The sequence below is a fragment of the Phocoena sinus genome, chromosome 20 (assembly GCF_008692025.1).
Source record: "Phocoena sinus isolate mPhoSin1 chromosome 20, mPhoSin1.pri, whole genome shotgun sequence".
NCBI classification, from domain to species: domain Eukaryota; kingdom Metazoa; phylum Chordata; class Mammalia; order Artiodactyla; family Phocoenidae; genus Phocoena; species Phocoena sinus.
This window is the reverse complement of record NC_045782.1, coordinates 37,580,997-37,594,083: the sequence shown is the minus strand read 5'-3', so window position 1 is coordinate 37,594,083 and position 13,087 is coordinate 37,580,997. Positions and strand designations below refer to the sequence as shown.

The 13,087-nt window shown below is 39.4% G+C and overlaps 2 protein-coding genes across 4 annotated transcripts in view; one reads left to right on the top strand and one right to left on the bottom strand.

Moving 5' to 3' along the window:
• FBXL20 (F-box and leucine rich repeat protein 20) overlaps positions 1–13,087 on the top strand; it is a 118,265-nt gene that overhangs the window by 34,572 nt on the left and 70,606 nt on the right. The gene's annotated exons all lie outside the window — the stretch shown is intronic.
• Positions 2,251–3,470, bottom strand: LOC116746411 (40S ribosomal protein S27-like). The gene has a single exon (XM_032617912.1). It carries the CDS (start codon positions 2,912–2,914, stop codon positions 2,660–2,662), a length of 255 nt encoding a protein of 84 aa, XP_032473803.1. The 5' UTR covers positions 2,915–3,470; the 3' UTR covers positions 2,251–2,659.

The window sequence follows — 13,087 nt, the reverse complement described above, 5'->3', positions numbered from 1 at the left end:
CTTCCAGACCTCACCCTGTGTTACCTCTTTATCTGGCTGTTCACCTGAATCCTTTAAATAAGCTGAGAGGGCTTCCCTGGTGGCGCAGTAGTTAAGAATCCGCCTGCCAATGCAGGGGACACGGGTTTGAGCCCTGGTCCAGGAAGATCCCACATGCCGCGGAGCAGCTAAGCCTGTGCGCCACAACTACTGAACCTGTGCTCAACAGCCCGTGAACCAGAACTGCTGAACCCCTGAGCCTGTAGCCTGAGGATGAAGAGTAGACCTGCTCACCGCAACTAGAGAAAGCCTGCACGCAGCAACAAAGACCCGACGTAGCCAAAAATAAATAAAAATTAAATTAAATTAAAAAAAATAATAACAAACTGAGAGACATACGTTAATGTTTCTCTGAGTTCTGTGTACCACTTCTAGCAAATTAATTGAACCTGAGAAGTGGGTTGCAGGAACCTTTAATTTATAGCCAGTTGGTCAGAAGCACAAAGTAACACCCTGGACTTGCGATTGGTGTCTGAAGTGGGGGTAGTCTTGTGGGACTGGGCCTTTCACCTGTGAGATCTGATGCTATCTCCTGGTAGATAGTGTCAGAATTGAGTTAAATTTGTAGGACACCCATTCAGTGTCTGCTAAGAAATCGGGTATTGCTTGGGTGTTGGAAAACACACGTCTGAATACCATTGTGATCAGGAAAGATACTTGATATGGTTTCTGTCTTACCCATCTTGTTGAAATTTGTATTGTGGCCTAACATATGTTCTGTCTTGGAGAATGTTCTGTGTATGCTTGAGAAGAATGTGTATTTTGCTGCCACTGGATGGACTGTTCTGTGTATGTTTATTAGATCATTTAGTCTGTGATGTTGTTAAAATCTTCTGTTTGCTTATTAATTCTCTGGAAGATCTGTTATTGAGAGTGAGGTGTTAAAATCCCCTGCTACTATTGTATTGCTGTTCGTTTCTCCTTTTAGTTCTGTTATATTTGCTTTATATATTTAGGTGCTCCAGTGTTGGGTGCATAAATATTTACACTTGCTGTATCTTCTTGATGAATTGACCCCCTTTATCATTATATAATGACCTTCTTTGACTCTTGGTTTCTTTATTTCTGTCTTCCTTTAGTGGAACCAAGCTTAATGTCATCTAGTTAAAGCTCCTTCTCAATGGAACAATCTACTCTATGACGTCGCTGATATTGGAGAGACTGGCTGACCAGTAATGGGGAGAGCTTACAGCTTTACACAGTTATTTAAGCCAAATCTGTCTTAAACACATTGTCTCCACTTCTCCTAGGTTGGTTATCTTGAACAGTATAGAGCTACTTGATTGTAAAGGACAATTCTTCAGCTATTCAATAGCAGCTATAATGTTCTTCCATTGAACATTTTGAGTATTCCTCTTATCTTTACCATCTTCCACAAAACTTAGCTTTAGAACCTCTCAATATCCTGGGATCCATTTTCTAAATGATATTTAGTTGATTTCCTTTCTCAAATGTGATGTTAGAGTTATTGACAACCACTCAGAATATACAGTAGTTTTGTCCCTTGGTCTGGTCTGCTTTCCATTAGTGTATCCTAAGATACAGATTTTCTTTTATTTTAAAACTTGTTACAGGAAGTCATATAAGTAACTCATGATAAACTAAAACTCCCTGTTTTTTGTGAAACTAGGTTCTAATTTCATATTATATAACTGGTAATTGCTTAATTTTAGTGAGAGATTTAAAAAAAATTTACCCTGTTTAGTTTCCTCATTTTTAAAAATTAATTAATTTATTTATTCATTTTTGGCTGTGTTGGGTCTTCGTTGCTGTGCACGGGCTTTCTCTAGTTGCGGCGAGCGAGGGCTACTCTTCATTGTGGTGCACGTGATTCTCATTGCGGTGGCTTCTCTTGTTGCAGAGCACGGGCTCTAGGTGCATGGGCTTCAGTAGTTGTTGCTTGCGGGCTCTAGAGTGCAGACTCAGTAGTTGTGGCACACAGGCTTAGTTGCTCTGTGGCGTGTGGGATCTTCCCGGACCAGGGCCTGAACCCATGTCCCCTGCATTGGCAGGCGGATTCTTAACTACTGCGCCACCAGGGAGGTCCCTAGTTTCCTCTTGATACTGTCCTTTTGAAATCATGTTGAACCCTGATTCTGTTATCCAAGGTTATTATTTATCCTAATGAGTTTCATGGTATCCAGAAGTTTAGTAAATATGCTTATGACTTTATTCAAGATATCTAAGACTAAAAAAAAAAAGAAAAAAAAAAAAAGATATCTAAAACTATTGCATGGGTATTTTGGCTAAACATGGGAGTTTGACTTAATACATTTATTTCCTTTCTTTTCAAATAGCACTAACATTATTATAAAAGAATAAAAAGGAGTATAAGATCACAGAAACAAGAATGACAAAAAAATTTTAGAAGATAAAAAAATTAGTAGAAAAGTGTTAAATAATTTAGCCAAGTAGAGGGAGGTACACTCTGGGTTGTCTGCAGAGACTAGCAAGCAAGTTTACAAAACCTCCAAAAAGACTCAACACTTGGTAGTAAAAAGTGAAAATACAAGAATGAGGCTTGAGGTTAAAAGTAGGTACTGGTTGAAGAAAGTCTTTTTTTTTAATCCAAAATGTGTTTATTGGGATGGGTTCCCATTCATCTTGATTCTGGGGGCTTTTAGTGCTGCTTCCGTCTGAAGGAGCATCCTTCGGTAAGCCTTGCTTTTCCTCCTGTGGGCTGGCAGAGGACAGTAAAACAGCCACCACACAGAACTACTGTTTGTGCATGGCCAAAGACAGTGGTGGTTTTATAGCATCCTGGGCATTTCACATCCATGAAATAGGAATTAGGGCACTGCACCAGGCTCCTCTTCTTGTGTTTCCTCTTCTCCTCTTCTGGAGAGGGACGAAGGAGATCCTTTGAGAGAGGCATGTTCTCGTGGGGAGGTCGTCACCGTCGGAAAGGCTGAAGAAAGTCTTAAGTGGTTGAATCCTATGTAAACTACTTCTTCCCCCTCTAGGAAACTGGGCATTTTTTTCTTCAAGAAAATAGAGGCTGAGGGTTCTGGATCCAGGAATATCAGATGTATGAAAAGGATAGGGATATGGAGCCAAACAGTGAACTTACAATAGCTTCTTAATGCCATGAAAAGGAGTGGACAGCCAAGGATAACCTGATAGTTGAGGAAAGCCTCCAAAATGAGAGGCCAAACAAACCCATAAAAGAAACAAGGTAGAGAGCAGAGGGGAAAAAACTGCGGGTAGGGCAGAGGGGAAGAGGTATTAATCTCTAAGAAATGAAATGTTGCCTCTTCAAAAAACAGAATGCTCTTTTGAAACTCTTTCAATAAATAAGAAATAACTCTTGGAAATAAAAAATGATACCCCCCCAAAAAAAATTAGTGGAAAGATTGGAAGTAAAGTTGAAGCAATTTCCTAGGAATTAGAAAGAAAATATTAAATGAGGAAAATAGGAGACAAATAATTAAAAAAATTAAAGATAGACCAGAAGGTCCAATATTTGACTAATAGGAGTTTGAGCATGAGAGGACAGAGAAAATAGTGGGAGATGATACCAACAGATTTCCAAAGCATTTTCCAAACTGAATCATAGATTTGCAAGTTGAGAGATCTGATAGAATAATAAAAAATACACAGACCAAGAGGACTGATTATGAAATTTCAGTAAACTGGGGATACAGAGGCTGTACTAAAAGCTTCCAGCAAGAGTAGCTAGAGGTTACATTCAAAGGACCAATCAGAATAGCATTACATATCACAGTAGTAACATAGGAAGACAGAAATGCATTAAGCAGTATCTTCAGATATCTTCAGTGGAAAGGATTTCCAACCTATAATTTTATTCTCAGTCATATTATCAACCAAATGTGAGTCTAGGATAAAGATATTTTTAGACATGCAAGTGACCAGGATTTCAGTTCTCATATGAGCTTTTTCCCCCCGTAAGTTACTAGTGAATGTACTCTTAAATAGGAAGGGAAAAGAAATAGGGTCCAAGACTCAGAATTCAGTCAAAGAGAGAGCCAAGGGAGAGCCCAAGGTGACAGCTCTGTACCTAGTCTAGAGAGTCCCCCCACAGAGGGAAGCGGAAGAAAGACCAAAGGGTTCTGGGAAGTTATGGCTCCGGGAAAAAACAATATCTGGTGTGTTTGAGCATATGGAAAATATTGATAGACATGTGACAGATGCTGGAGCATTTGAGGAAAAGTTAAAAATATATAGAAAGTAGAAAAAATGAGGTTGTCATTAATTTGTAGGGACAAAGAGTACATGGTCCTATTGTACTGCTGGCTCAGCACTCAGTAGTATCTGTCCAGTATTACATTCACACTCACTCTTTATTTAAACAAAGATTGTCATAAAATTACATAGGGTATGGAGGCTAGAGGTAGAGGTTGAAACTAAATACTTACATTCCTTGGCAGTATGTCGATAGGTAATATCTAAATTTGATAAATCAAGCATATTTAGAAAAACAGAGGTAAATATCAAAAGAACCCCCTAGAAGGTTCGATAGGGTATAGGGGTAGGGCGGACCCTACTGTTTTTCCAATGTCTTTTTGTCTTCGTTGAATTTTTATATAAAAATTCAGTTAAGTTATATGGTATATTATAGAGACCTCTTTCTAGATATGTATATATTAATTAATAACAGCCAAATATTTAGCTATATCATGCATCCTTTGTTTAGCTATCTTGTTCATAATAGCACCACTGTCTTATTCATATCATGGCCTAGGAAGTCTAATAGATTTCCTTCGTCTGTTAATTTGGTATCACTTTTCCTTAATGACTTTCTTACAAAGTTATTTCTTCCCTTCCTTTTTAAAGAATCTTTGTTCTGATTTAACATATTGTTTCTTTTGGTTCTTTTTAAATCTAAAATATAATTTCTGGCATGCAGTTAGGGTATCTAGGGTACTGTGTACTTTGTTTCTTACATTATCTAAAACAGGGGAATGCTTTTTCTACAAATAAGTAGCATGGCTGTATTAAAATACCATTGCTTTGGAAATATTTCCATAGCAGTAAGATGATTTAGAATGTGTGTTTGTGAGTGAGTTGTAAAATTACTATCTGACATATGTCTTGGAAAATTCCACAGATTCTGCCAGTTTTCAGTTTCTGGCACATCGACTAGAATTTGTACATGAGGAAGTCAAGCCCTACTTTCCTCTGATTTACCACCCGCTCTGGCATTTTGGAATATGAGATTCAGTTAAATGCTTGCTAATCCTGAGTCAGATCCCATCATGGCCTTGTTGTATCTACTAGTAGTTCTTTTGTGTGTATATAGTGTGGTGGAGCTGGGGTAAGTGGAGGAGAAAAGGGGAGGACATATAATTATATTGCCACCTTGACTTTAAAATTCTTTCCTTTCACTTCATAACTTAAAAAGAAGTTTTCAGTAGGGCATGGAAGATTTCCAGGATTGAGTGGTACCCAAAATGAGTTCCAGTCATATCCAGTAGTTCATCAAAGTTCATGGAGTCGTTGGTGCTCTGGAATGTTGCTGTGGATAGTTAAAACTGATTAAGTGGAAGAAATTCTCAACAGAAAACAGAATAAAAGTGTATACTTATTTTAGACTGAGAGCAATGAATTGGTAGTGGATGTTGATTTCGGTTAAAGAAACAGAAGTCAGGATAAACGAAAGCTTGTAATATTGAGTCAGATATTAGAAAGTGTCCATAGCAGAAAGTTTGATCTATTAAGTAATGTATCTGTTTTCTAAATGTATCCCTTCCTTGGTGTTTTTATCTAGGGATTTCTTTCTTAAGATAAATTTAGTCATGATATGGTAATGCACTGACAGCAGTTTGCTTCTAAAAAGCAATTATATTTCTACTAGGGACAAGATGTTGGGTGGAGGAATTACAAACTTACTTTGTTTTAGGTTTATTTAGGCATACAAAAATGTTTTCCTCTTAGATTTTGGCGAGAAATCAGTTGGAAAAACACCTGGTGTTGGTTGAGTGAGGGAATGGCATAATCAGTAAAAACTACTTATAGGAAAAAATCGTTTTAAAAAAATCTCTGCAGCTTCAACTCTGGATTTCTTTATGACGGTTCATTCTTAATCTCTCTCAGAAATTTTCTTCCCACCAAGGATTTTACCTGTGTTGGGCTGCTTCAGTATGTCTCAAATTTTATTCAAATCTATGAAATTTAGATCACGAGTCATGAACTTTTAAAATGTAGAATGTGTTTTCATAGCTTTTGCTGTCTAACAGCCGCTCTAAAACCTAGTGGCTTGAAACAATTATTCAGTCTGGCAGTTCTTCTAGTCACCCAAAAAGGTTGCCTGTGAGGCTGCAGTCCTCTGGTGGCTTGACTGGGACTTGAGTGTCTAAGATGGCCTCATTTACAGTCTGAGACCTTGGTGTCACTGTCAGCTGGTACTCTTTTTCCACAAGGCCTGTCATCATTCACAAGTTTAGCCTGGGCTTTCTTACATGGTGGCAGGAGTGTTTGAAGAAGGTAAAGTTTTGGTTAAGGCTTAGCTTGGAAATTGCAGTGTTATTTTCACCACATTCTTTTGGTCAGATCAAGTCATCATGTGAACTCAAATGCAAAGGGTGGGAAAACAGACTCCACCTATATTGAAGGGAGGTGCAGCAGAAGCCCACTGCAAAAGGGTATTGTAGCAAGGAGATAAGATTCTTCAGAGGCCCTTGTTATAAGGTTCTACCATGGTCTGCCCTCTGGCTCCAATGGTTCTCATTCTTGTCTCATGCAAATCATTCCCTCCCAAGACATCTGAAAGTCTTATATCCAAAAACAACCTGTATAAATACACAAATAAATAATGGTGAAAACCCGTAACTTGTTATCTGCATTTGATTTAGAGGTAGATGAGGGTCCTCACCTGCAGTTCCTCTTGATCCAGAGACCTATGAACTAAAAAGAAAAGTAATCTGCCCCATACACTCAACATATACCGTTATTCACAGAGATAGAATAACGGCAATATACATTCACCCTAAAAAGGGGAAGTAACAGGAGGCATATAGCATATATCAATTCTGAAATATAGCAGACGCATTGTCAAGGTCACCTACTCCAGGTGAAATGGAACAGGACCCTATGGTCCTTCCCCACCATGTCCTCTGCCTCCTTTTGTCTGTAGAAAAACTTTAGCTAAAGAGTTTAATCAGAGAATTGAGAAAATGCAGAAGCAAAGGAAAACAGTCAAATAAGACCAAATATTGATAGTTCAGTTATTAAACAAATTCAAGGACCTTTAGTTCCTTCTCATGGGCTGTAGGTAATATTCTATGTCCTTTGAGCTGTTTTGTAGATATTGAAACCCCCACCAGGTGGAAGAAGTTTACTACGTGATGACCAGACTGTAGCCATGGCATGAGCTGCCATAATTCTGAGAACTGGCCTCAAGGAAATGGGAACAAACCGACCTTGGAACTGAAGATTAACTGTACTTAAAATCAGGATGACGCTGGTCCGACCACCCATGACCAATTGCAAGATGACCGTCAGAGCTGACTATTTGGTTCCTGCATGTAGCCCCCTACCTCCGCCTATACACGCCTGAAACTCCCCTTTAAAAGCTCTTGCCCACTGATTGTCAGTGGGGAGTTGGCCTTTGGGCATGAGTCCACCCTCTCCCCTCGTTGCCAGCCTCTGAAATAAAGCAAATTTTACTTTCCACCAACCTTGCCTCTCAGGTATTGGCTTTCAAGCAGCAAGCAGCTGGACCCTACTTTTGGTAACCCAGAAGCAGGAAAACGTGCTTGGTTGGGGCCCATTTCTGCTTCCTGGGAATGGTTCCCTAATCCATTGTTCTCTGTGATTCTTGGTACTGCATTATGAGCTCTTAACACTGCTTTCTGAGAGGTCTCTCCTTTTACTTAAGAAGTATCTTATGAAGCTAAGTAGCTTTCTCAGGGTACTTCCTCCGTATAGAAAGTTGGGAACCCAGTGGCCTTTTTTCATTTTAAATAGTTTCTGTCCCTTGTTGTACCCAGCAGGTACAACTTCCTTTAAAATTTCTGAAATTTTCTGTGAATCTGGTTTGTGTTATTCCATGTCCCAAAATCTACATCATTATAACTCTTTAAAGACAGACCTCTCCTGACTTGGTTGTGTCTATCTGCTGTGGTATAAATTCCCTTTAGCTTCTTAGAGGCCATTATGTCTAGTTAAGAGAGTCAGCTAGGTATGGCTTTAAAAGTTTCTGAATTAAAAGACAATTGTATAACCTTTCGTTAGGCAGAGTTCACATGTATGATATTCAAAAGCATGATGTGTTAAAAAAGGATAAATTGGACTATATCAAAATTAAAAGTATTTGTTCTTCAAAAGACACCATTAAGAAATAGAAGTCACAGCACACAGAATGGGAGAAAATATTTGCAAGTCATAGAGTAGATAATGAATGTGTATTCAAAGTATATAAGGAGCCCCTAAATCTCAATAGTAAGAAGATAAACAACTCAAAAGGGAAAATGATTTGAATACACATTTCACCAGAGAAGTCTTTTGAATGGCTGAAAAGCACATGAAAAGATGCTCAGCAGCATTAGTAATTAGGGAAGTGCAAATTGAAACCACAGTGAGATACCACCCCATTAGACTGACTGAAATAAAAAAGACAACAAGAAGGAACGGTAAGGGCTTCCCTGGTGGCGCAGTGGTTGAGAGTCTGCCTGCCGATGCAGGGGACACGGGTTTGTGCCCCGGTCTGGGAAGATCCCACATGCCGTGGAGCGGCTGAGCCTGCGCGTCCGGAGCCTGTGCTCCGCAACAGTGAGAGGCCCGCGTAACGCAAAAAAAAAAAAAAAAAAAAAAAAAAGGAACGGTAAGATGGGGACAGACTAGAAACCTCGTACATTGCTGGTGGGAATGTAAAATGGTGCAGCTACTCTGGAAAACAATTTAAAAGTTTTAAGTAAACTTAACCATAGGACTTCCCTGGTGGCGCAGTGGTTAAGAATCCGCCTGCCAATGCAGGGGACACGGGTTCGAGCCCTGGTCCGGGAAGATCCCACATGCCGCGGAGCAACTAAGCTCGTGTGCCACAACTACTGAGCCTGTGCTCTAGAGCCCACGAGCCACAACTGCTGAGCCCGCGTGCCACAACTACTGAAGCTCGCATGCCTAGAGCCCGTGCCCCACAACAAGAGAAGCCATTGCAATGAGAAGCCCGCGCACCACAACGAAGAGTAGCCCCCACTTGCCGCAACTAGAGAAAGCCCGCGCACAGCAATGAAGACCCAACGCAGCCATAGATAAATAAATAAATTTATTAAAAAAAAACAAAACACTTAACCATATGATACAACCCAGAAAATATCCACCTTAGAATTTATCCAAGAGAAATGAGAACATATTTCAACCCAAAGACTTGTATGAGAATGATCATAGCAGCATTATTCATAATAGTAAAAAATCGTAACAGTCCAAATGTCTGTCTGCTAGGAATGAATAAACAAAATATAGAATTCCATACACTGGAATACTATTCAACGATAAAAAAGAATGAAGTGCTGGTACATGCTATAACATAGGTGAACTTAAAAAACATGCAGAGAGCTTCCCTGGTGGCGCAGTAGTTGAGAGTCCGCCTGCCGATGCAGGGGACACGGGTACGTGCCCCGGTCTGGGAAGATCCCACCCACATGCCGCGGAGCGTCTGGGCCCGTGAGCCATGGCCGCTGAGCCTGCGCGTCCGGAGCCTGTGCTCCGCAACGGGAGAGGCCACAGCAATGAGAGGCCCGCCTACCGCAAAAAACAAACAAACAAAAAAACCATGCAGAATAAAAAAAGTCAGATGCAAAAGATGACATATTTTATGATTCCATTTTTTTTTAATGCCCAGAAGGGAAAATCTACAGAGACAGAAAGCAGATAAGTGGTTGCTTGAGGTTGGGGATCAGCACAGGGATTGATTGATTGTAAATGGGCATAAAGGATATTTTTGGGGTGATGGAAATTCATCAAAACTGAATCGTAGTGATGGTTACACAACTTTAAATTTACTAAAAATTATTGAAGTGTACAATTAAAACCAGTGAATTTTACGATATTTGCATTATGCCATAATAAAGCTGCTAAAAATGCTGTATACAGATGAAATCCCATGATGGTGAAAACTTAGGAATTATTACAACATTTTTTTTTTAAACAAGAAATGTATCATATCCCTTGAAATAAATGGGCCATAAGTTGAATCTTCAAACTTTTTTCTTCAGGTATTTTAATCGTTTTTTTTTGTAATGTATTCAGTCTGTTGCTGTGTTGATGTCATTTGCATGTTATTTGCTGAATTTAGAGTAACATTCAGTTTATTAAATTTCTTTCTTCCTCCCCTCCCCTCCTGAGATACAAAGCGAAAAAACCATGGAAACCTGCTGGGAATTTACTGTCAAAAAGTATTTCCTGATCTATTTAGTAAAAATGACATTCATTGGTTGAGGAATTTCTAGGCATTGTGTTGCTTACCGACTATACTGGGGTGAACTAAACAGACAAGGCCCCTTTCCTCTCAGAGTTTACACTCTGATGTAATGGACACATCATCCTTGAGGAAGGAGTAAAGAAGGGGCACAGCCTCTCTCATTAAGGATCCTCCTGATACCACACACATCACTTTTTCTTACATTCCATTGGCTAGAACGTAATGAGAAATAAAGTCTTCTTTCCACACAGCCATGTGCTAGCTAAACATTGGGAATTCTGTTACTCTAGATGAGTAGAGAGGATATGAGGGGATACTAGTATTCTATGCCAAAATACATATATTAACTTTTGTATTTCTTCCATAATGCTTGAATAACATAGACCTTTTAATTTCCGTTTTTGGAGTTGGTAGCTATACTTTAATCAGCAGGGGTCACTGTTGTGAAAGTATTTCTTTTCCTGTTTCCTTTGTTCAACCCATCTGCATTTCCCACCCAGATCCTGTATTTAAAGCCTCTTGAGTTGATTTCCTGTGTCTTTTTTGTGTGCTAAGCGTTTAAAGTTACTATGTTAGTAAACTAATACCCAGAATGTGCCAAAGATTTAAAAACTGATCAGAGAGGCTAAAATAATAGCCAAAAAAAAAATGCTTCTTACTCTTCAGGAACTCTATGTTGTAATTACAGTTTGCAACAAGTGGTTTCACAGTTATATTTCTCAGCTAGGTTATTTATAGAAAAACGATTACAGTTTTATACAAAACAACAATAAATGCTAATGTATGACAAAACAAATCACTTAGTTTTTTAAAAACCTGAATATTTAAGAATGTCCTATCCCTGTAAGACAGGGGGGCTGTTTCAGTGTTTTTGTTTGTTTAGGGGATGATGTCCTACCTTGAAAGAAATAATCGAGAGAGAACAATGTAGTTGTTCTCATGTTCCCCCCCACAATATCCTTGTAATTTTTTGTGGATAGATTATTAAAATATATAATAATCTATCCACACATTAATATGAAACCAGATAACCTAAGAATGTCAAATGTTTGAACAGTGACTTTCTCTACGATTATATCTAAAACCTTCACAAATTTGTTATAATTCATTATATCCTTGATATAATTGGATTTGACACCCTTTATATTTTGTATGAGAAACCTAGAGTTTGGATTCAGCTGAAATAGTAAGATATCTAAAACATGTATTCTATTGCTTCTGTGAAACATTTATTTTACAAACAATACCATGGGGACTTCCTTGGTGGCACAGTGGTTAAGAATCCACCTGCCAGTGCAGGGGACACAGGTTCAACCCCTGGTCCAGGAAGATCCCACATGCCCTGGAGCAACTAAGCCTGTGTGCCACAAGTACTGAGTCCACGTGCTACAACTACTGAAGCCTGCGCACCTAGAGCCCTTGCTCCGCAACAAGAGAAGACACTGCAGTGAGAAGGCCGTGCACCGCAATGAAGGGTAGCCCCCACTCGTCACAAGAGAAAAGCCCACGCGCAGCAACAAAGACCCAATGTAGCCAAAAAATGAAACAAACAAAAAAACCCAATACCATGAACTTGAGCAGAAACCATTTGGGTTTCCTAGAAAGCATCTAAAATTAATGTGTGTCTACCTCTAGGATTATTTTCTAAGCTGCATTGCTATGTTACTTCAAATAATAAAATATTCTGATTATGTGTTATAACTGTAATTTCTTAAGTCCTGAGATTCTCAACCTATTTTATCTGTTCCATTGGTTCTCAAACTTTAGGAAGCATCAGTATCACCTGGAGGGCTTGTTAAAATACAAATTGCCCCTCTTTCCCTCCACCACCCCTGGCATCCTGTTTCTGATGCTATAGGTCTGGAGTACAGCCCAAGAATTTGCATTTCTAACAAGGTTCTGTTTGATGCTGATGCTGTTAGTCAGGTGACCATGGTTTGTGAACCACTGATCTTTTTCTTGCAGACTTGGAGTAGGATACATATGTGCAGAAGGAATTGGAGGGAAATATAAGTCTGGACAGATATCCTATACACATGATGTTTCCCACATACTCCCAGGACACTGTCTATTCCTTTTTTTCTTTTCTCTTTTCATATACCTCGTGTTCTTACAGAGACAACATTTGGTCTATTTAGAGTGACTTAGGGGAAAAAAATTGCTGCTGGGTGTGACTTTTTTTTTTTAATTAATAAATAAATAAATTTATTTATTTATGGCTGAGATGGGTCTTTGTTGCTGTGCGTGGGCTTTCTCTAGTTGTGGTGAGTGGGGGCTACTCTTCGTTGCGGTGCGCGGGCTTCTCATTGCGGTGGCTTCTCTTGTTGCGGAACAGGGGCTGTAGGCGTGCGGGCTTCAGTAGTTGTGGCACGTGGGCTCAGTAGTTGGTGGCGCATGGGCTTATTTGCTCCGCGGCATGTGGGATCTTCCCAGACCAGGGCTCGAACCCGTGTCTCCTGCATTGGCAGGCGGATTCTTAACCACTGCGCCACCAGGGAAACCCCTGGATGTGATTTGTGTTCCTTTTTGTATCTAGAATTGCACAAATCATGTGAACAACACATAACAGGTTTATATTTTTTATCAATTTAATTACCCTGTATATTCAAGTGAGCAAAGTGCCTTGGTGGGTGAGGTATGTAGCATTCAATTAAATACTTTGAATAT

What these genes read in the sequence shown, in the direction of transcription:
- LOC116746411 (XM_032617912.1), bottom strand. Translation starts at nt 2,914, where the DNA reads ATGCCTCTCTCAAAGGATCTCCTTCGTCCCTCTCCAGAAGAGGAGAAG.